The sequence below is a fragment of the Nilaparvata lugens genome, chromosome 9 (assembly GCF_014356525.2).
Source record: "Nilaparvata lugens isolate BPH chromosome 9, ASM1435652v1, whole genome shotgun sequence".
In the NCBI taxonomy this organism is placed as follows: Eukaryota; Metazoa; Arthropoda; class Insecta; order Hemiptera; family Delphacidae; genus Nilaparvata; species Nilaparvata lugens.
Genome location: NC_052512.1, coordinates 35,190,878 through 35,216,922, shown reverse-complemented (window position 1 = coordinate 35,216,922; position 26,045 = coordinate 35,190,878). Strand labels below are relative to the sequence as shown.

Genomic DNA, 26,045 nt, shown 5'->3' with positions numbered 1-26,045 from the left:
AAGCCTTTTTCGACAATTCGAAAGTACGTTGAATACGATAGAAATATTGCTCAAGTTTAGCTCGTTTGAGCTTTAACTTCTTTTCACTCATGATTGGATATTGGAAAGGTCTTAATGATTTTCATTTACTAATTTTCGAATAAAATTACGAATGCAACAATGAACGATTTTCATTGATGATTCAAGCAAGCAAAATGATAATGTTAGTACAAATTGAACAGAGAAAGCTCAATAGACGAAGCAAGCTAAGCGATAACGTTATCAGCATTGCAAAGTAACGGTTCCGATCGGACAATAGAGATAAGAGTGAACCAACTTGATCGGCTCAATTCATAATGTACAAACAGGTTTGAACCCTAGCATGCACAAACGATTTACAATAAAATTGGATAAGTGCTTGCCAAATATTTGAATAAAAAATAGCCAATAAAATTCGGCCTGGATGACCAATGTAAACTCTAAGGTTCAACTTTAAGAAATTTATATTGATTTTAAATTGGTAATCAATAATTTTGATGTAAAGTGGACTGTATTGAATAGAAAAGAAACAAGTGATATCTCTACAGAAACAAGTACATGCAATGAATATATAAAAGAACAACTCACCGAAAATCTGCAGAGTACCTAATGTAATATTTATATTATTGAGCTTACAACTCCCAGGTAAGGTATTCAGGTGTCCCCGAGGTAGGAGATGAATCAAGGATGGTGAAAAGGCAAGCTTAATTGTCATCTACTGTTGGTAAATTCGGCTTCCATCATATAACGTTGCACATATATTTCTGACGAGATATTTACAATGTCTTTAAAGACTATAGATCGGTGAACTTTCCAATCGAAAAATAATAGTTTAAAACTTTCAACTAAAGGGAGTTTGGCAAACACTCTTCCAAACGTAGGTTTATGGTGTACGATATAACATTAACGAAAAAATAATAATTTGAAGAACGATTTTCTTCTGGAAATGATCGACGAATAATAATTATCAATTCCAACTCGAGGCAAGCTATTACGAAGCGAGACTGAGCTGAAAGAAACAGCCTAACCGGCTAGTGAGCGCGACGCACTCAAGTGAAAGAAATACGAACTGAACGAGGAGCGCGCGTCCAATTCAAAAACGAAAAATGAAAACTAGAGCTGGCTCCAACACAGCCATAATACAGTATAGAACTTTCTAGAAGATTCTACGGATTTCTGGACTTCTGTAACGGGTGTATTTTGAAAAATGAATAGGTATTGATAGTGAATGGGTTATGTTGTCACTATCAGACTTTCTAGAACCTTTTTTAGTTAATACCACTCCTGATCTAGTACAAACTTAGTAATAGTAAATTTTTTGAGCGGTTCTCTTGAGATGTAATATATCGAGGTCCACGCAATGTATTAGCTCAAGAATGTCTTGTATGATTTGACATTATCTTCATTCAATGGAATTAAACCAATTGATATTGAAACAATAAGATATTGAAAGTACTGCAGGCACAATAGATAAGTCTCACGGAAACAGATCTACCAAATTTATAAACGAATGCCTACTAGCTACTGTTCACAGAACTACTAGTATAATATATGATTCTTCCTATAAAAAATTTAGAAATGATTGAAGAAATGTATAGAAAAACTCTGAATTCAAATATGACACCTTTATTAATTGAATTCATTCATTGTGTTATTAAATTCAATATCAGCTGATTGTCGGGTAGAGGTGTGGTTATGTTGCGATCGGGCCACTGATCAGTACAGCTCTGAAAGCTTCTATTTGCTTCAATAGACAAGCATGTCATCTGAATGTTCTTTAGTCAGGCTAAAAAAACTTCAAGGTCATTATAGAATAATTATCAATCAAGGCATCCAATAAGCTGCCTGTTAGTGTGAGAAATAATATGAATCAAGCCCGTTTTGAAACACAAAACGCTGCTAACAGAGAACCCATTATAATATAATGTTGAGGAATTTTTCATTTACCCGTCGATGTATTTTGTGTGATGATAGTATATGTATATGAATTGGCTCAGTAGTTTTATAAGATTTTATTCTTTACGACACCTAATGTACATTTAATTGTATTTATTGGTAGATTAACGTATTCTATTCTAATAGCGCGTCAGTCGACCGATGGAACGGATGCGCACGAGCTCGACCGATGGTCTTCGTACGCAGTGTAAAACGCATGGTCCTGACCGTGCGCATGCGTGCCGTCAGTCCTGCTCTGTACGGATACATGGAATCTCTATGGAAAAGACAAGCGCGACTGACGCACGCACTGACGTTCGGTCGAGCTCTGTAACCGGCCTAAAACTCTTGTAACGAAGAGTGGTTTAAATAAAATAAATAAAAGAAATAATATATTTATTACCATTGGTTTACAATAAACATTGGTCATTGTCACAAGTATACAATCAACAATACAAAAGTCTACACAGCTAAAACACAATTACATCTAAATAAATTTACTTCTAAACAGGATTACAAACTAAGTTTACACAGTGTAGATTAAGACAATAGTAAAAGATTTACATAGATTGTGAAATTTTATAAAATTCAGGTACCTTGTAAAGTCCACCTCTTATTAGGCCTTTCCTAACTCTATCTTTATATTGGGTGGCATCTACATCTCTTACCAATGATGGAAGGGCATTATAAAATCTGAGAGATTGGGCCCTGAAACTTCTCAATGAGCGCTGGAAGAGCACCATTCGACACCTATATTAATTGCCCCTCTTGTATTGTATGTATGTCTCTCAGAGTTGAGGCTAAATTTATCCAGATTCTTTTTGACATAACACAGACATTCCAGGACATACATAGAAGGAAGAGTCAGAATTTTATTCTCAATAAACAATGGTCTACAATGACTACGTGGCTCTTCATTGTTCAATATTTTAGTGGCTCTTTTCTGTACCAGGAAAAGTTTACCAGCCAAAGGACTATTTCCCCACAAAATTATACCATAGGCTAGGTGACTGTGTATTCTGTCCAATGTGGTTTTCTGACCAATAGGTTGCTCTTGCATAATTTGCAGGATAATTACATCTACTCATTTATTAACTCAATTCGGAACAAATTGAATGAAAATGGAGAAGGAACATCATTCTCAGAGACTAATAAGTCTCATAATAGAACCTACTTAGTTTTATGAGGTTTTAATGTCACCCGGTTGCCTGACTCATTGTACATTCTTCCGTCTGTAAATGTAATTATCGAATAAATAACGATAAAATAATTATGACCGTTGAGGACGGTTCCTAAGTTGATATTGATTTGTTCCAAAATTCATTCAGTCACGCTGTAAGTGGTTTCTATTCGTCTTCTACAGAACTCATCTGCTTTAAAGGTTCACATTATTTACCAAAGTTTGTCTTAATTTTCCTCAGTCAAGGACTTTGTACATTATGAATATAATTTTGTCAAGGTAATGTCCCATTCCAGTGTTACAATAATAATTGATAGCAAGTCGACGATATTATCGGTTCAGGGCGTGCTCTATCAAGGTGAATTTGGTGCCCGATCATAATACTAGCTCATTCAAAAACACTGAAATATAATATTGAAGTACAGTGGAGCCTCTGTGAACGGTCGTCCCCTCAAGAAACAGCAGGCAGGCATGGTCCGATGAACACTGAAATGGACGGCGGATTATCGGATAGATTAGTTTATTTAACTTGAAAACAGTAGGCTACATCAATCAAGGAAGAAGAAGAAGAAGAAGAAGAAGAAGAAGAAGAAGAGAAGAAGAAGAAGAAGAAGAAGAAGAAGAGAAGAAGAAGAAGAAGAAGAAGAAGAAGAAGAAGAGAAGAAGAAGAAGAAGAAGAAGAGAAGAAGAAGAGAAGAAGAAGAAGAAGAAGAAGAAGAAGAAGAAGAAGAGAAGAAGAAGAAGATGGAGAAGAAGAAGAAGAAGAAGAAGAAGAAGAAGAAGAGAAGAAGAAGAAGATGGAGAAGAAGGAGGAGGAGAAGGAGAAGGAGAAGGAGAAGAAGATGGAGAAGAAGGAGGAGGAGAAGGAGAAGGAGAAGGAGGAGGAAGAGGAGGATGAAGAGGAGGAGGAGGAGGAGAAGTAGGAGAAGTAGGTGGAGAAGGGGGAGAAGGAGGAGAATAAGGAGAAGGAGAAGGAGAAGGAGAAGGAGGAGAAGAAGTAGGAGGAGGAGGAGTAGTGGGAGGAGGAGGAGGAGGAGGAAGAGGAGGATGAGGAGTAGGAGGAGGTGGAGGGGAAGAAGAATAAGAAGAAGAAAAAAAAACTCGCCTATTCTACACCAATAAGATTTCTCAACATTCAATTTACGATGGTGAATAATATTCATTTTAAACATAGGCCAACACATTTTCAATATTGTTCTGCTGTTATCTAGAGTGAGAGTTTGTCTGACTGGCAATGTATATTTCCAAATAAATGAATAAATATTTGCAAATCGATTCAGCGTTGACCAATGTGCAGTTGTTGACAATTCGGAGGCGAACACAAGTTTGCATTCGTAAAACCTGATTGGTGGAAGAATAATGGTGAGTTTATAGAAGGTTGAAAACCTAGCTTTGAATTTCACAGAAAGAAGCGTCTTTCTCATCACAAACGTTCAAAAGTATAATAAACTCGCTGGCCCGGCGAACTTCGTACCGCCAAAAATTCAATGTATCTCATATCATACTTGACTTTATTTGTTGTATCATGAAATTTATCTGACAACCAATATTTTCATTTAATCTCAATACGGACTTTCTATGTGCTTGGACATGCAGAATTTATTATAGCAGCATATATTCTTCTCAATCAATTGCTGATAATATCATAGAGAAACAATAGCGTAAGTAGATATCCCATGGTATAGGGAATTTATGTTGCAACTTTTACTGTTATCTCAAGCCGATTACTGTCGATTATTGACAATTTTTACTGTTTTGTTGGGGTGATAGTGTATGAACAGCACAAGTTGAGAGACTACCAGCGTCGCACAGCTGCATAGGAAAGAATTATGTGAACTATCGGCTTGGGATAACAGTAAAAGTTGCGACATAAACGCCCTATATTATGGGATATCTACTTATGCTATCGTTTCTCTATGGTAATATCTATCAGTAAAGTGTTGAATTGAAAAATAGATGGGTTTAATTCTGAGTTTCAAAGATGAATTTAAAGCGATCATAGTATTGTTCATTGTCCAGGAAATATGCGATGTACGATGAATCACACAGAACTCCATATTCTTTCCATCTTCCATTTTAGGATGAATATCAGCTAAGCTAAATTCCAAAAAAATGTAAATCATTCTTCATTCTTCAGTAATTAATGATGCAATATGAACAACTCTCTTCCATGAGGTGAATTATGTTATCAACATTTTCCAGTTTCTCAATGATAGAGGAGTGATAATTATTTGTATAGGTCTTCTAAGAAACCATTATATCTACATTATACCAATAAACTAAACTTCAAATCCAAACCACTATATTAATACCAGTACACAATTCATCTGTTTATTACAGCTGGTGATTTTAGATGCTAAATCATATTATCACAACATGATCTTGAATCATGATCATCTTTCCGTTCTTCAGTAGCCGCTCGGCCGACAATTTCGAAAACATAGGTCTGTAAAATGGATTAATAAATAATTATTATTAGCTCCCCTATTGGAATTTCTGATCAGGAACCATCCCCAATATTCACACAACATATTCCCAAAGTTTCATACCGTTCTGTGTCAAGTAGTTTCAAGTCTATAGGGAACAAACAAACTAACAAACACACAAACAGACATTCATTTTTACTTTCCTTGCCCTATTACCATAGGTAAGGAGAGTATTGCTTTCCGAAAAAAATTGAGGTACCCCAATTTCTATATTTCTATACGTTTCAAGGTCCCCTGAGTACAAAAAAGTGGTTTTAGGGTATTGGTCTGTATGTGTGTATGTGTGTGTGTGTGTGTTGTGTGTGTGTGTGTGTGTGTGTGTGTGTGTGTGTGTGTGTGTGTGTGTGTTGTGTGTGTGGTGTGTGTGGGTGGTGTGTGTGTGTGTGTGTGTGTGTGTGTGTGTGTGTGTGTGGTGTGGGTGTGTGTGTGTGTGTGTGTGTGTGTGGTGTGTGTGTGTGTGTGGTGTTGTGCGTCTTTGTTCACGATATCTCATCTCCCAATTAACGGAATGACTTGAAATTTGGAACTTAAGGTCCTTACACTAAAAGGATCCGACACGAACAATTTCGATCAAATGCAATTCAGGATGGCGGCTAAAGTGGCGAAAATGTTGCCAATAACAGGGTTTTTCTTGATTTTCTCGAAAAAGGCTCCAACGATTTTGATCAAATTCATACCTAAAAAAGTCATTGATAAGCTCCATCAACTGCCACAAGTCCCATATCTGTAAAATTCCAGGAGCTTTGCCCCATCTACGCAAATTTTGATTTTAGATTCCCAATAGGATATTATCAGGCTTCAGATACAATATTTGAACAAAAAAATTCAAGTGGAAAAGATTGAGCATAAAAATCTCTACAATTAATGTTCAGTAATATATTTTCACCTTAAATTGAGAATAAGCTCGAAGTTTGAGAAAATAAGATTATTAAATTGCAAACTGTTGATTCTATTAAATCATTCACTATGAAGAGAATGCAGCGTTATTGTCCTGTCACCAGCTGGCTTAGATCTTTTAATAGTAGACCTGAGATGCGCGTGAACACTAGCGTCAGTTGATCAATTTTCATAACGGCAAAGAACGTTGTTTGAGTGCGCCACACCAGACTTTTATATATAGATGGTAATCAACCACATCAAAACAATTCAAATATGGTGAAGCATTCTTCTGTTTGAAATTTGCACTCGAAAAACGTTTAGCTATGTTTCTATGTTGGTTACCTTACCTATAATATTTTTTCAATGATATTGTTGTAGGTATCACGCTGTCGTGCTGATGGCTTCTACATTCTATGGACATGGGAGACAACTCCTCTCAGGCAAAAAATGGACATTCGTCAGGTAAGATAACCAAATTACGATTTGAAATGTCAAAGTTGCCCATGCACGTTTGCACGGCTACCAATTTTCAAGAAAATTCCGACGACTTCGGAAGTATTATAATCTTAGATCTTATACAGTAGTAGTGCTCATTGGTTCGCACCCTGCGAAAGTGTCAACATTCTCATAGGAGCCAAAAGTATTCTTTCGTAGTCGTCGTATCATAACGCTCAGAAGACCTGTTGCAGCGATCAATCGTCAAGCGAGGAATCGTCAAACTGATTTCAAGAGGGTATTCGTTCAGGAGGAAGCCATCTTAAATAAGTAATTGCCAAAAGTGATAGATGATATTGATAATTCTCAAATGGCATGTCTTGAACTCTACATTAGTTCGAATAAAATCATTTTTGCCCTTACCACTAATGTTTTTAAAAGTTCCCGTTATTCCGTGTCACTCTGAATTATTATCCTCACAGCTTTCTTCTGCAGTATGAATATTCCTATTATTCCCGATACTTTTTCCCAAAAAATTACTCCATATCCCATGACTGACAGAAAATAAGAATGATACACCAAAAGAACAGTTTTTTCACTCCCTACTCTGGCCAATACTCACAATGCAAACATAGCTATATTCAGCTTACTAGTGACATGAGTAATATGTGACTTCCATTTCGAATCACTGTTCATCAGACCCAAGAATGTCATGAAGTCAGAGGTCTCTACTCTGAGAATATTCAAGTAGTGGAAGGAATTACTTCAGTTTTCATGTAGTTCTATCTACAAACAAACCATGAATCTAATTCAGCAAGAAACCTCTCTGCCTCTCTCGATCAATCAATAATCTTCTACAGTCATAAAACAAAAAAATGTTGTAACGAACGAAGATACAAATAGAATCAAAACTTTCAGAGAGAAATGCGATTAACGCCATTTGCTCCATCCATTGAATCCTATTATATTAAGCAAGCAATTCCTGTATTTCTGTTTATTATTTTTTTATTCTTATGTCTGGTTATATGGTTTATTTTTATATCTGGTTATCTGGTTTTATTTTTATATCTGGTTATCTGGTTTTATTTTTATATCTGGTTATATGGTTATTCATGTTCAACGGATCTCGAAAACGGCTCTAATGATTTTCACGAAATTTGGAATATAGTTAACCGAGCGAAGTGAGGTCTAAGATTCAAGTCGACTGTTTGACATTTCTCTTAATGTTTAATAATGTTTAAATATTTTAATGTTTGAATGTTTATATGTTGGGCATTTACGGCGAAACGCGGTAATAGATTTTCATGAAATTTGACAGGTATGTTCCTTTTTTAATTGCGCGTCGACGTATATACAAGGTTTTAGGAAATTTTGCATTTCAAGTATAATATAAAAGGAAAAGGAGACTCCTTCATACGCCAATATTAGAGTAAAAATCAGACTATAGAATTATGCATCATAAATCAGCTGACAAGTGATTATACAGATGTGTGGAGAAGCCAGTCTATTGCTGTATTTCCATAAGGTCTATCATGTATTTTCATAAGGTTTCAATCATGTACTTGTGGATGAGAATACTGCGTGAGGTCTACTGTTCACAGAACTACTAGTAGGTTTATGATATAAATATTCGATTGCACTAGGTCTCATGCCTGGGAAAACCCGATGAACGACATTAAAAGGATAATTTATCCTTGGAAAAACAGATGATGATTTCGTCGTCTGTCGATAACAGAAGATGCGTGTGCCTGTGTGGGAGATCAGCTGTGTGATCAACAAGCTTACCATATCTCGCGAGTAAACCTAGAAATTTTACTTTCCTTGCCCTTGCCCTATAGGTAAGGAAAGTATTGCTTTCCGAAAAAAAATAAAGTACCCCAATTTCTAAATTTCTATACGTTTCAAGGTCCCCTGAGTCCAAAAAAGAGGTTTTTGGGTATTGGTCTGTATGTGTGTGGTGTGTGTGTGTGTGTGTGGTGTGTGTGTGTGTGTGTGGTGTGTGTGTGTGTGTGTGTGTGTGTGTGTGTGTGGTGTGTGTGTGTGTGTGTGTGTGTGTGTGGGTGTGTGTGTGTGTGGTGTGTGTGTGTGTGTGTGTGTGTGTGTGTGTGTGTGTGTGTGTGGTGTGTGGTGTATGAGTGTATTTGCGTCTGTGTACACGATATCTCATCTCCCAATTAACGGGATGACTTGAAATTTGGAACTTAAGGTCCTTCCCCTATAAGGATCCGACACGAACAATTTCGAACAATTCAATCCAAGATAGCGGCTAAAATAGCAAAAATGTTGTCAAAAACAGGGGTTTTCGCGATTTTCTCGAAAACGGCTCCAACGATTTTGATCAAATTTATATCTAAAATAGTCATTGATAAGCTCTATCAACTGCCACAAGTCCCAAAATTTCAGGAGCTTCGCCCCATGAATGCAAAGTTTGATTCTAGATTCTCAATTATCAGGCTTCAGATACAATTTAAACAAAAAACTTTAAGTTGAAAAGATTGAGCATAAAAATCTCTACAATTAATGTCCAGTGACATTTCCAACTAAGATTGGAAATAAGCTCGAAATTCGAGAAAATGTGTTTATTCAATAATGCAAACTGTTGGCAACTGTTGATTCTATTAAATCATTCACTATGAAGAGATAGCAGACTTCGTGTGTCTCCAGCGTTATTGTCCTGTCACCAGCTGGCAGATCTTTGGATAGTAGACTTGAGATGCGCGTGTATACTAGCGTCAGGTAATAAATTTTCATAACGGCAAGGAAAGTTGTGTGAGTGCGCCACACCAGATTTTTTATTGACTCGATCAAAAATAATGTGATTTATTGACATGAGATGGTATATATCATAATATTCAAAGTTAATCATTATTTTACAGTTTCAAGTGATTAGTGAGTGTTATTTTGTTATTCAATTTGGTATGAAACAATCTAAATTAGAACTTTTATGTTCACAAATATTTGGACTGAAAATTTGTCCTGAAGTCAAGTGTATGGAACATAACCTACTTTTTGGAATATTTATAGTGTATAAATCAAAATTCGGGGAAGAAACAATTTGGGCTGTGCCTGTTAGTCCTTCCCCAATCATTTTGAAGAATTGAGTTTTGTTTATCAATAAATAAATAACGAGCAAAGCTCGGTGCCCTGATATTGAGAATTTGAACGTATCAGAATGTATCTACTAATTCAATTCAATTTCAATTCAATTCAATTTATTTCACCAAAACACATAAACTTTACAAAGATGTGACAATCAGAAAAAAAACAATAATTATTATTCTAAATATCTATATCATCTATCTGTAAAATACGGCTGGAGGTGAAGAACTACTGGCATAAGTGAAACACTTGTTCGCCAGTAGGAGTAGAGACTTACCGTAACTGTTCTAAATCTTAAGCTAATAATTAAAATGGAATATTTTATTCAAACAATGGTAAGCATATTTAAAATAAATGCTATTAATTGTGAATTAATCCAGACAATAATGAAAAGCTGAAAAAATTTTGAACTCATAAAATATTAAGATAGAAATAATAGTTGTGAAGTATCCAGTTTTAATATTTATTGGTACAGACTTAATAGGTACACCGATGAGCTCGTTCGGGATGCAGTTTACAATCTTTGGAGCGATGTAAACCAGCTGCTTACGAATAACCGTTAAATTCGAATCATAAGTAACATATCTATGTAGATTGTATCTTGTTCTATGAGTTACATTGATTCTTGAAAATGAGCTTCTATGTTATTGAAATATTTAAATATGCTAAGCACATAGAGTTGACGGATTGACATGACTCTCAATTCACTGAATGCAATTTTTGAGGGGAACAATATGGGTTTTTAATATGGTTTTTATGATTTTTCTGTATAATGAATAGTGGTAACAAAAGAGTGTCATAAGTACCACCCCAAACCGCCAAGCCATAATTTAATAGAGATTGTACAATTGCAAAATAAAGCATTCTCAACTTTGATAAATCAAGTATCGACCTCAACTTAAAAATTATAGGAGACAAACCTTAGTTTATGGCATAGGTATTCAATAGCCTTCTCCACTTGAATCCCTCCTCGATTATCAAACCCAAATATTTTATTTGACTAGTCCTTTCAATCTCAGGACATCTACAGGAGCATCGTCTAATAAATTACAATTTAAATGCAATTAAGTGTACAATTTGTCTCTCTGTCCAGAGATATTTCTTGAAAAGGCGATATATTTTGTTTTTTTAATATTTAAGCTTAGGGAGTTAACATCTAACCATTTCTTCAGAGTGGAGATGCCTCTGGAGGCGGCTCCATAGACTCTCTGCCAGGTGCTCTCTCCAAACAACAGCACAGTATCGTCAGCAAATGAGAATACCACACCTCCATTCAGATCTAGTCTGAGTATCTCATTTACATAAAGAAGGAATAAGATTGGTGATAAGACTGTTCCCTGAGGGAGACCATAACCGGAGAGAGGCAGATCACTCACACAGTCATCAAGTGTAAGAATTTGTGATCTATGTGCAAGGTAGCTATGGAACAATCTCAGAGTTGTACCTCTGATTCCTGCTCGATCCAGTTTATTTAGTAGTTGGTTGTGAGCCACAGTATCGAAAGCCTTGGCTAGATCAAGGAAAACCGCAAGAGTTTTCTTTCCCTTATTTAACAAATCTGCCACAGAATTTGAGAAATGGATTAGAGCATCATCAGTACATTTATTTTTTTGAAATCCAAATTGGTGGTCTTCTATTATCCCATGTAAGTCAAAGAATTCAATAATTTGAAATTTTATCACTTTCTCCATTATTTTCGTTAATGAACTAAGCAAACTGATTGGTCTATAGTTCTCAGTGAGTATTCTATCACCTGATTTGAATAGAGGTTTGATTTTGGCGACCTTGAACAATTGTGGAAAAACTCCTTCGCGAAAACATTTATTTATAATTGATGTAAAAGGATAGGCAATGAAATCGGCTACTATTTTTAAAGTTTTACTATTTATACCATCAATACCTGGACATGTATTATTTTTCAGACTGAGTATGGCATTTTTTATTTGAATTTCATTTACCGGTTGCAAGACAAAAGAGTCGGTCAATCTCGAGTTACTTTTCTTATATTTGAATTCATAAGCGGACTGGCTGGTATATTTAGGTATCCTATCAGCATAAGTTTTACCAACATTACAAAGTATTTATTTAATTCATGTGCATTTAATTTTATTTCATTTTCTTTCCTTTTCCTATCTAGTAGTTCATTATGTAAGACCATAATTTTTTGCATTATTCCCACATTCGTTAATTTTAGTTTTATAATAATCATCCTTTGTACGATTTATAAGATTATTCAGTAGGTTCCTGTATGTCCTGTATTTATTTTTCAAGTTAGTATTGAAAGGTTCCTTTTTAGTTGTTTGGCAATTTTATCTCTTCATTATAGACTCTATCAAGCCAAGCGTGATCCATGGTTTCAGTGGTTTTTTCTTATGATTAATTTTTTTTTCATATTTAGAAATATGTATATTATTATAAATACTAATGGTGAATCTAGGAGTTTAAAATTGCGTACAGAATTACGCGTTGCGCGACAACACACGTTTTTCAACCAAGCACGGTGAACGAGATCAGAGCGCGAACTTGCCACGTGATCCATTGTTGTCTGCGAAAACTTGGCCAGTTCGTTGCGCGCGAACCGGAATTTAGTGATCGTGCGATTATTTTGCATACTTTTTTCGCTTTTGGTTTGAGTTGTGCAGCGTGTAAAGGTGCGTACAGATATACGCGCCTCCAACACGCTCCGCAATCGCTCCACGCACGCCCCGCACTCGCTCCGCAATCGCTCCGATCATGAACGTTACGGGAGATGTTAGCTCTTCTCGCGTTCCACTCTTGCTCCCCGGTCGATAATCAATCGATCTGCTCGAGTGACATTCGATTGTGGAGCAGAGCGAAAGTCTGTACGTTGCTTAATAATAAACACTTATGAATCTGAACATACTAGCTTTGATTGATTCTAGTTCAAACAACCTGAAAATTGCTATTTTGGACAATTAGTGCCGGTTGCACAAAAGCTGGTTCTATTTTAACCGTGATTAATCCCACGCCGTCTTTTCAAAAACGCCTTCTCTGATTTGTTCTCGTAAAGTTAATCACGGTTAAATTTAACCGGCTTTTGTGCAACCGAGCCTTGGTGTATTTTTTAATGTAATTAATGCTTGTGGGACAAATCCAATGATGGCGTCTATATACTATCCTTGGGCCAATTCAACGTGTATCTGAAGCCACAGTGGTCGCCAAACTTGATAACAAATCAATGATGTTCCATTTTACATGTCCTTCCCTTCCCACACTCATTCACTCTGTCTCTCTTCTCAAACACGCACACATAAACATTTATTTGTCTGACTTTCTCCTTATTTCAGCCTATACACTTTCTCCCACTCTTTTTCATTGATAATTTAATCGTTATTTCTAGTTTACTCGATCTTTAAACTTTTTGTGTTGTTCTTGTATTTTTCGCAAACGAAATGGTGTAGAGGACATTTCTGTCTAAACTTTGCCACGACGTGGAAAAGAAGTCAGATATTATGTAACTTCATACAATAACAATTATCATTCATTGTTATAAAGTCTGGAATTGACAGGACATGATGGTTTGAATAGAATAACAGAGTCATATAAAACCCCTCATAATCGACGGATGAATCAGTTTTTTTTCGAAAGCATTACTTTTCCCATACAACTTCACTTTTTTCTCTCTCTCTCTCTCTCTGACTTTAAAAAAATATCTCCTGACTTTAAAAAAAAAAAAATTGGGACAAATGACTGAAACTGTCCAGCCCTGGAACGATCACACGACAACCATCCCTCACCCATCCCACCAATACAAACCTATAAACCTGTTATAGAATAAATTGTATGTATAAATATAATGTAATATTGTATATATATAATATTGTATATAGATAAATAAAAGCGAAATGGCACTCACTCACACACTGACTGACTGAATGACTGACTGACTCACTCACTCGCAGAACTAAAAATCTACCGGACCAAAAACGTTCAAATTTGGTAGGTATGTTCAGTTGGCCCTTTAGATTCGCACTAAGAAATCTTTTAGCGATATTCCAACTCTAAGGTTGGTTTTTAAGGGTTTAAAGTTCTTCTAGCATGTATTTCTCTTATTCCAATATCTTGAAATTATAATTTTATTCAAATATCCATACCATATGTTAATATAGAACTATAATCTAGAGAGAGTACCTCTTCGAAACAGTTGTTCTGGTAACTAAATTAAAAATTTTGTCAGGTTGACATTAGGTTGAGTTGACTTTGTTAGGTTGGAACCAAGTTGAGGATTGAAATGCTTTTATCCAGGACCTCCTAAATACCAATTTATCCAGTTAGCCAAAATTAGCGTTTTCTCAGCTTTTCTGCGTTTCCTCACCTTTTTCAATAATTGATTGAAATATATTTAAAAAAAAAAAACAGTACACAGGTTTAGCTGAGGTGGAAGAATTTTATTTGCCAAAGTTACGCCGATATAGTAACAGGCGTTTTTCGAGATCAAATTGACATAATACGTTCAAATTCGGTACAGAGGTGCCGCTGAAGTCTACATGCAGGCGAGCGAAGCGAGCCCGCTGATCTCATTTTTGGACAATCCAGTCGGGGGTCCAGAATTCGGTACAGAGGTTCCGCTGAGGTCTACATGCAGGCGAGCGAAGCGAGCCCGCTGATCTCATTTTTGGACGATCCAGTCGGGGGTCCAGGAGGCGGAGCACCCTGGCTAGACGGATATGGCGAGCGAAGCTCGCCTGACGGCTAGTATTATATAAACTAATGTTTTTAATTATTCACTGCATACTGCTGTTTATTACCCTGATCTACTTTCAGCCTACTCCATTTTATTAATCAATGATTTGATCTTATCTACTTATATAATTATTGTACTTTATTAATTTTCTGTTTTTATTTCTCTTGAATATTCATATTAATTAAAACTTTTACAACATTTCCATTTATAAATAAATTCTTAGTTGAATTAATGAAATTAACGTTTTGGTAGAGAGTTGTCCAAAGATATGTCCAAAGCTCCGCCAATTTATGTAGATGCATAACAATATTATCTTTAGTTATTACAAATTGATTTTTTCGTATCATATACAGTTCAATAATTATTCTCTTAGTCTATATTACGTAAATTCATCTGTAATTTTGCTGTATTGTAAGCTATTTTATATAAGTGTATAAGCCAGTATGTATTGTGATCTACATAAATAAAGTACTCAATCAATTAATCTCTCATATTCCAATCTGCAAGAATAAAGCACTCATGCCCGGTTTCACCAACCTTGATCGAATATAGCCTAGCCATGGTCAATTAGACCATAGTCAAAATTTGATCACTCGTTCAAACATACAACTGTTCCACCAACCTCGGGATTGATCAAAACTCCGTGGGTCAAATCTGAACATGGTCAACTCTTGTAGCTGTACTTTTCTGAAATTGGCCAACATGTTTGCTGGCTTGCTATTGGCTACATCTGATTTTCATGGATGGAAATTACTGAGATATAGCAATTTTTCAAATGCTAATGGAATCATAATTATCATTAAACGAAAATTTAAATTAAATTTTTTAATATAGTAACACCCCATGATACTTGATATCAGTTTCGCTGCTCATATTCAGAGGGTAATTTAATGTAAAAAATTCAGATTACTGTACTTTTTTCAGCTGTCGAAAGATTATAAAATGCATGCCATGACGAATGCAATTCAATATCTCAATGTAACTTGGTAAACAGCTGATTTATGATGAATAGTTCTATAGTCTGATTTTCATTCTAATATTGGCGTATGAAAGAGGCTCCTTTTTCCTTTTATATTATCCTTGAAATGCAAAATTTCAAAAAAAACCTTGTATATACGTCGACGCGCAATTTAAAAAGGAACATACCTGTCAAATTTCATGAAAATCTATTACAGTACCGCGTTTCGCCGTAAATGCGCAACATATAAACATTTGAACATTAAGAGAAATGCAAAACCGTCGACTTGAATCTTATACCTCACTTCGCTCGGTCAATTGATATATACAGTTATCTCTCCGATTGATTGATTGATTGATTGATTGATTGATTGAGTACTTTATTTATGTAGATTACAATATATACTGGCTTATACACTTATATACAATAGCTTACAATACAGCAAAGTATAGATGAATTTACATAATATAGACTAAGAAAATAACTATTGAACTGTATATGATATGAAAAAGCAATTGTAATATAATAACTATAGATAATAATCATATTGTTATGCATCTACATAAATTGGCGGAGCTTTGGACATATCAATGTCCATTCTTTGGGAAGAATATTAAAATATCCTCCCCACTAACTCTCTACCAAAACGTTAATTTCGTTATTTAAACTAAGGATTTATTATTAATGGAAATATTGTAAAGTTTTAATCAATATGAATATTGAAGAGAAAAAAACAAAAAATTGATAAAGTAAAATAAATATATAGGTAGATAAGATCAAATAATTGATTAATAAAATGAAGTAGGCTGAAAGTAGATCAGGGTTGTCAAATTTCAGTATATACAGCAGTATGCAGTGGATAATTGAAATAACATGAGTTTATATTATATATATAATATATATATATATATATATATATATATATATATATATACAATTCGTTCTATAACATGGTTTAAAGGTTATATTGGTGGAATGGGTGAGGGATGGTTGTCATGTGATCGTTCTAGGGCCGGACAGTTTCAGTCATTTGTTCCAAAATATGTTTTTTTTAAAGTCAGGTTGAAGCTCGCTCGGCTCTCGATAGACCTGATAGAAACAGGAAGTGTATTCCATGCACGACAGGCACTGACTAAGAAGGATTTTGTGAAAATAGTAGTTCGATGATTGGGTATCCTTAAAGTACTTTCTCCGGTTCTAGTATGTGAAGCATCTATCCTCCTACCTTCAGAGACAAATTTGAAATCATCTTTAAAATAGTTCGGATTACCGTATTTCAAGATATCTCTAACAAGCTTGACTATTCGAAAAAGCCTCTGATCGGGAAGCTTCAATGTTGAACTAGCAATGTGGGCTGGGGTGATATGATCATGGCGTTGGAGAGAGTAGACGAAACGTAGACAATAATTTTGGCAACGCTGTAGTTTATCATTCAGAGGGACTTGCATATCATTAAGAACAGAATTACAATACATTAAATGTGGGAAGATGAGAGATTGAACAATAATAATTTAATGTTCTAGGGAGGATATCGTGCATTTTCTTCAATGCATGCATGGCTGAGAATACCTTTTTACAAGTTTTGTTCACTTGTTCTGACCAGTCAAGAGTATTATTCATAATAATGCCTAAATTTTTAACTGAGCTACAGTAAGGAATGTCATTACCGTCTACAATAATTTTGTGAATCGATTCAAGGTCAATATTGTTTATAAGACGAGAATATCCAATTATAATGGGTTGTGTTTTGATGGGATTAAGCTTAAGGCCATTTTTCTTTGTTCATTCCACTATCGAATTGATATCCTGATTCATTATTCCAACTATTTCATTAATCATCATTCGACAGAGAGAGCGGGACAAATAATGTGATGCACGACACTACGTGAACAGTGTACGTGTGTAAGGGAGCTATGTATTACTTCCATTTGACCGCTGGGCGCAATACGTGTATGTCCGAAGTATGTATGTCAAAGAATTGGAACATTAACAATAAGCAAACAATACTCGACCAGTAAATGGCTATTCAAAATCAATAAGTGGGTGGATTCATATATACACACATACATTTACAGGTATAGACTTAGCCTACTCATAATAGGATATACATGTTTCATAGCTAACAGCTGTCACGAGAGCACATGACATTAAGTGGCATCAATTCTGAATCGGCTGATTCACATCGAACTATGATTGTGATATTGTTTTTGACATTATAGTTGATTCATTATTTTCGTGACCGTTGATTATTTCGATGAGCCCAATAATGATGTCCGGCCAAATGACTTCAGTGAGGCTCACGTTATAATGGCAGTGGAGAAAGATGGAAGAAAAGGGTTGCCATATCATTATATTTGACTTCATTTTACCTCAGACTATAATATTGGATAGCTTCAGCTCAAATTTTCTCATCACATTCGATCTAATATTAGTTTAATTTTCTTTCATAATAATCATTCTCATGTCAATTATATTACATTCTTCATTGAAATTATATCCCTTTTCATGATTTGATTGAAAACATTCATAACTGGTAGTTAGTAGTCTTATACAAGTAGAAATTATGTGTTCTAAATTATTGCTATAGTGAGGTCCACGTTATAATGACAGTGAATACAAATAGAAGAATAGCGATGCCGATTCTCTGCATTAATTAATCATATTTCTACACTGTCAAAAACATAATTAGCACCGTTGTGGACCTAGAAAAGGATAGTACCACCGGCTTTGTCGAAAGATAGACAAGGATAGCGGAACCAAAGTTGATCAAATACTGTCATTATAACGTGGACCTCACTATAGTATAGTTTTAATTAGCAGACTACAGGTATTACTGAAAAACAAAGGTGAAATATTATAGCTAGTAGTTCTGTGAACAGTAAACCTCACGCAGTTTTCTCATCCACAAGTATCTGATGTCACCTGTTCTAGTTGATTCAGTTGAATCATAATTGACCGAGCGAAGTGAGGTCTAAGATTCAAGTCGACGGTTTGGCATTTCTCTTAATGTTTAAACGTTTATATGTTTTTATGTTGCGCATTTACGGCGAAACGCGGTAATAGATTCTCATGAAATTTGACAGGTATGTTCCTTTTTAAATTGCGCGTCGACGTATATACAAGGTTTTTTGAAATTTTGCATTTCAAGGATAATATAAAAGGAAAAAGGAGCCTCCTTCATACGCCAATATTAGAGTGAAAATCAGACTATGGAGTTATTCATCATAAATCAGCTGTTTAGTGGACTATGATGCTACCCGTTCAAAAACATTGAACATCTTGAAAATGTATCTTTCCATCAACGTTAGTTGTGAGCAGTTGACTATAACACTACCCGTTCAAAAACATCGAACATCTTGAAAATGTATCTTTCCATCAACGTTAGTTGTGGGCAGTTGACTATAACACTACCCATTCAAAAACATCGAACATCTTGAAAATGTATCTTTCCATCAACGTTAGTTGTGGGCAGTTGACTATAACACTACCCATTCAAAAACATCGAACATCTTGAAAATGTATCTTTCCATCAACGTTAGTTTTGGGCAGTTGACTATAACACTACCCGTTCAAAAACATCGAATATCTTGAAAATGTATCTTTCCATCAACGTTAGTTGTGGGCAGTTGACTATAACACTACCCGTTCAAAAACATCGAACATCTTGAAAATGTATCTTTCCATCAACGTTGTAGACAGTTGCAGCCAGACCTGATAACAGCGCTCACACTCACATTCCGGGACGACACGTCACGGTACGATAGGACAGAAAGCTCTAGGATTATTTGGGATTCTTTCTAGACATTTTTAATTGATAAATTATTTATTAATTTTTGAGAAAACATAACAACAGGTCAATGTAACTTACTGAGCGCGAAGTCTACTGTTCACAGAACTACTAGTTTACTCTTGAAAACTGTTATTTGTTTTCTCCAAGATCCAAAACTCACTTATGTTGTCAGACACGGCCAGACATCTGTGTAATGCATGCTATGAATAATGAATAATCCATTGTCAGCTGATTGATCATGAATAATTCTTTGGTCTGATTAATCATATCTTCATAGTACATGATATTATATATTATAGAGATATCAGAGTATCGAGGAATTCCATTTCTTTTCATATTATCCTTAGAATGCAAAAATTCAAAATCCTTGTGTATATCAACGCGCAGTTGAAGAATGAATATTCCTGCCAAACCTCATTGAATTTTATCAACGCATTTGGCCGTAATCGCGATACATACAGACATACAAAAGCAAATCGAGTTGAAACATAGACCTCACTACGTTCGGTCAATAATAAGTAAAAAAATCTGGTGTGGCGCACTCACACAACTTTCCTTGCCGTTATGAAAATTGATCACGTGACGCTAGTGTTCCCGCGCATACTAGTTTACTATTCAAAGATCTGAGACAGCTGGTGACAGGACAATAACGCTGGATACACACGAGATCTGCTATCTCTTCATAGTGAATGATTCAATAGAATCAACAGTTGCCAACCGTTTGCAATTGAATAATCACATTTTCTCAAATTTCAAGCTTATTTTTAATTTTAGGTGAAAATGTTGCTGAACATTAATTGAAGAGATCTTCATGCTCAATTTTTTCCATTCGGATTTTTTTTGTTTAAATTGAATCTGAAGCCTGATAATTGAGAATCTAAAATCAAACTTTGCATTGATGGGACGGAGCTCCTGAAATGTTTACACATATGGGACTTGTGGCAGTTGATAGAGCTTATCAATGACTATTTTAGATGTGAATTTAATGAGAATCGTTGGAGCCGTTTTCGAGAAAATTGCAAAAAAAACTTTTTTTGACAACATTTTCTCAATTTTAGCCGCCATATTGAATTGCATTTGATCGAAATTGTTCGTGTCGGATCCTTATTGTAAGGACCTTAAGTTCCAAATTTCAAGTCATTCCGTTAATTGGGAGATGAGATATCGTGTACACAGACGCACATACACTCATACACACACACAACACACACACACACCACACACACACACACACACAACACACACACACACACAACACACACACACACCACACACACACACACACACACACACACACAACACACACACACACACACCACACACACACACACACACACCACACACACACACACTCATACTAACCAATACCCTATAACCACTTTTTTGGACTCAGGGGACCTGAGACGTATAGAAATTTAGAAATTGGGGTACCTTAATTTTTTTTGGAAAGCAATACTATAGAGAAACGATAGCATAAGTAGATATCCCATGGTATAGGGCGTTTATGTTTTGCAACTTTTACTGTTATCCCAAGCCGATAGTTCACGTAGTTCTTTCCTATGCAGCTGTGTGATGTTGGTAATCTCTCAAATCGTGCCGTTCATACACTATCACCCAAACAAAACAGCAAAAATTGACAATAATCGACAGTAATTATTGGCTTGAGATAACAGTAGAAGTTGCGACATTAATTCCCTATACCATGAGATATCTTCTTACGCTATTGTTTCTCTATGGCAATACTTTCTTTACCTATGGTAATAGGGCAAGGAAAGTATTAACTGTTATTTGTTTTCTGCAAGATCCAAAACTCACTTATGTTGTCAGACACGGCCAGACATCTGTGTAATGCATGCTATGAATAATAATCCAATTGTCAGCTGATTGATTATGAATAATTCTATAGTCTGATTGATCCTATCTTCAAAGTACATGATATTATAATAGTATATATATAATATTATAGTAGATATATAATAGTAATATATAGTGATATATCAGAGTATGGAGGAATTCCATTTATTTTCATATCATCCTTGGAAGGCAAAATTTCAAAAAACCTTGTGTTCACATCGACGCGCAGTTGAAAAAGGAATATTGCTGCCAAATCTCATCGGATTCTATCAACGCGTTTGGCCGTAATCGCGTTACATACAGACAGACAAGAGCAAATCGAGTTGAAACGTAGATCTCACTACGTTTGGTCAATAATAAATAAAAAAGATAATGGAACAATGTCAATAAAGTGACAATAATGAACGAATGATCTGGAAATGTCGAATGACGGAAAAGGATAGCAACACTATTATAGCAACACTAATGTTTATAAAAAATGCTGAAATAACTCACTTTGGAGAACTCTTCAAAATTCTTCGAGAAAGTTATTGAACATAAATTGTAGAGATTTTGATGCTCAATCTTTTCCACTTGAAATTTTTGGTTTAAATTGTATCTGAATCCTGATAATTGGGAATCTAAAATCAAACTTTGCATAGATTTGGCGGAGCTCCTGGAATTTCTACAGATATGTGACTCGTGGCAGTTGATAGAGCTTAGGTATAAATTTGATCAAAATCGTTGGAGCCGTTTTCGAGAAAATCCTATTTTTGACAACATTTTCGCCATTTTAGCCGCCATCTTGAATTGCATTACATCGAAATTGTTCGTGTCGTATCCTTATTGTAAGGACCTTAAGTTCCAAATTTCAAGTCATTCCGTTAATGACTGTACACGATACACAGACGCACATAACTCGTATATATATATTATATATATGCACACACACACACACACACACACCAACACACACAACACACACACCACACACACACACACACAACACACACACACACACACACACACACACACACACACACACACACAACACACACCAACACACACACACACACACACACACACACCACACACACCACACACCACACACAACACAACACCCACCACACACACACCACACACACACACACACACACAACACACACACACAACACACACCACAACACACACACAACACACACAACACACACACACACACACACACACACACACAACACACACCACACCACACACCACCAACACAAACACACACACACACACACAACACACACAACACACACCACACACACACACACACACACCAACACACACACCACACACCACACACACACACACACACCCACAACACACACACACACACACACACAACAACACACACACACACACAACACACACACCACACACAACACACACACACACCACACACACACCACCACACACACACACACAACACACACACACACACACACAACACCAACAACACACACACACACACCACACACACACACACATACAGACCAATATTCAAAAAAACACTTTTTTGTACTCACGGGACCTTGAAACGTATAGAAATTGGGGTACCTTAATTTTTTTCGGAAAGCAATACTTTCCTTACCTATGGTAATGGGGCAAGGAAAGTAAAAATAACTAAAATAATAACTGATGTTATGAATAAAAGAAGTGGAGATTAAAGAAATGTTTATGATGTTAAATATTGTCTACAACTAAAATAGTTGTTTATTTATTAGTTGATTAATTTTTATGATTATAAAAATTGTCCACAACTAAAATAGTTGAGTTATCTGTAACATAGATGATAATAGTTATTCATGTATTGATATTAAATTTTTTTTAAATAATTTATCCAATTGATTTGTAAATCAATTTAAGAATAATAAGTTGATTCAATTTAATTATATTCTATAAAGTTCTAATGATAATATATCATTAGAATAAGATAAAACAATTAGTATCGACTGCAAGAAAAATCTGTTAGGAACGAGATTTGTACCTGGGTCCAACAGTGTGACAAGCTACACTCTAACCGCATTGGACACCATGCCAGATGCGGTACAAACAAACAAACAGACAAAAGCCGATCTAGTCGAATCTAAGACCTCAGCTTCTCTTCAGTCAATTAGTTTTTTCAAATGTGAGAATATTGATACTGATGGGCACGCATAATAATAATACCATGACTGCAAAACAAAATATTGAAACCAAAAACATTAAAGATGCATACCTCTTTGATTGAAACTATATAGACCTTATAGAATTAGACACGTGTGTAATCCACTTATCTTCAGAGAAGATTATATATATAGTGATATAAGAGTATGGAGGAATTCCTTTTCTCCTCATATTATCCTTAAAATGCAGAATTTCAAAAAATTTTGTGTATACATCTACACACAGTTGAAAAAGGAATATTCTTGCCAAATCTCATTGAATTCTATCAACGCGTTCAGCCATAATTGCGTTACATACATGCCTGTATACAGACAAAAGAAAATGCGAGTTAAAACATAGACCTCACTACGTTCGGTCAACTGAGATTCGATTTTTATTCTCACACACACCTGAAATTTTGGTGGCTTGTTTGAAAAGCCCTCATACAACAATAACTTATGAACTTCAAATAAACAGGAATTACGTTATTCGGTGGAAATCCTATTTTAATTCAAGATTCAAGATTCAAGATTTCTTTATTGCGAAAAAAAATTATATACAATGCATGCAATTTCTCTCAAAAGTAATAGAAGATAGAAATACTACTAATAATAGAATAATTTCAATAGGAATAATTCTGAAATAACATTTGTCACAAAGTAAAATTGTGACGAGAAAATAGTTAATAATATTATTGAAGACGCTTGGCTATCAGCAAAGCTATTCTCCCATTTCCCCAGGGCACAGCGGACCGTTGTCTGCCATCCCTATCCTCCCATTTCCCCAGGGCACAGCGGACTGTCGTCTGCCGTCCCTATCCTCCCATTTCCCCAGGGCACAGCGGACCGTTGTCTGCCGTCCCTATCCTCCCATTTCCCCAGGGCACAGCGGACCGTCGTCTGCCGTCCCTATCCTCCCATTCCCCAGGGCACAGCGGACCGTTGTCTGCCATCCTATCCTCCCATTTCCCCAGGGCACAGCGGACCGTCGTCTGCCGTCCCTATCCTCCCATTTCCCCAGGGCACAGCGGACCGTTGTCTGCCATCCCTATCCTCCATTTCCCCAGAGCACAGCGGACCGTCGTCTGCCGTCCCTATCCTCCATTTCCCCAGGGCACAGCGGACCGTTGTCTGCCGTCCCTATCCTCCCATTTCCCCAGGGCACAGCGGACCATTGTCTGCCGTCCCTATCCTCCCATTTCCCCAGGGCACAGTGGACCGTCGTCTGCCGTCCCTATCCTCCATTTCCCCAGGGCACAGCGGACCGTTGTCTGCCGTCCCTATCCTCCCATTTCCCCAGGGCACAGCGGACCGTTGTCTGCCGTCCCTATCCTCCCATTTCCCCAGGCACAGCGGACCGTCGTCTGCCGTCCCTATCCTCCCATTTCCCCAGGCACAGCGGACCGTGTCTGCCGTCCCTATCCTCCCATTCCCCAGGGCACAGCGGACCGTTGTATGCCGTCCCTATCCTCCCATTTCCCCAGGGCACAGCGGACCGTCGTCTGCCGTCCCTATCCTCCCATTTCCCCAGGGCACAGCGGACCGTTGTCTGCTATCCCTATCCTCCCATTTCCCCAGGGCACAGCGGACCGTCGTCTGCCGTCCCTATCCTCCCATTTCCCAAGAGCACAGCGGACCGTTGTCTGCCGTCCCTATCCTCCATTTCCCCAGGGCACAGCGGACCGTCGTCTGCCGTCCCTATCTCCCATTTCCCCAGGGCACAGCGGACCGTTGTCTGCCATCCATATCCTCCCATTTCCCCAGGGCACAGCGGACCGTCGTCTGCCGTCCCTATCCTCCCATTTCCCCAGGGCACAGCGGACCGTTGTCTGCCGTCCCTATCCTCCCATTTCCCCAGGGCACAGCGGACCGTCGTCTGCCGTCCCTATCCTCCCATTTCCCCAGGGCACAGCGGACCGTTGTCTGCCATCCCTATCCTCCCATTTCCCCAGGGCACAGCGGACCGTCGTCTGCCGTCCCTATCCTCCCATTTCCCCAGGGCACAGCGGACCGTTGTCTGCCGTCCCTATCCTCCCATTTCCCCAGGGCACAGCGGACTGTTGTCTGCCGTCCCTATCCTCCCATTTCCCCAGGGCACAGCGGACCGTCGTCTGCCGTCCCTATCCTCCCATTTCCCCAGGGCACAGCGGAACGTTGTCTGCCATCCCTATCCTCCCATTTCCCCAGGGCACAGCAGACCGTCGTCTGCCGTCCCTATCCCCCCATTTCCCCAGGGCACAGCGGACCGTCGTCTGCCGTCCCTATCCTCCCATTTCCCCAGGGCACAGCGGACCGTTGTCTGCCGTCCCTATCCTCCCATTTCCCCAGGGCACAGCGGACCGTCGTCTGCTGTCCCTGTCCTTCCATCTCCTCAGGGCACAGCGGACCGTTGTCTGCCGTCCCTATTCTCCCATCTCCCCAGGGCACAGCGGACCGTTGTCTGCCGTCCCTATCCTGTCTATCCTTCCTCTTCCTACTTCACTGGAGCGGAACCGAGGCCGTAAGGCCAATACAAAATTCCATCAAAGTGGTGTCATC

General features: G+C 37.2%; 1 protein-coding gene across 1 annotated transcript in view; it reads left to right on the top strand.

Moving 5' to 3' along the window:
* LOC111054170 (phospholipid-transporting ATPase ID) overlaps window positions 1-26,045 on the top strand; it is a 110,214-nt gene that overhangs the window by 12,957 nt on the left and 71,212 nt on the right. Inside the window, exon 2 of the mRNA XM_039435801.1 lies at window positions 6,877-6,960. Coding sequence (XP_039291735.1) covers window positions 6,912-6,960 — 49 coding nt within the window. The 5' untranslated portion in view covers window positions 6,877-6,911. The remainder of the gene's footprint in view (window positions 1-6,876; window positions 6,961-26,045) is intronic.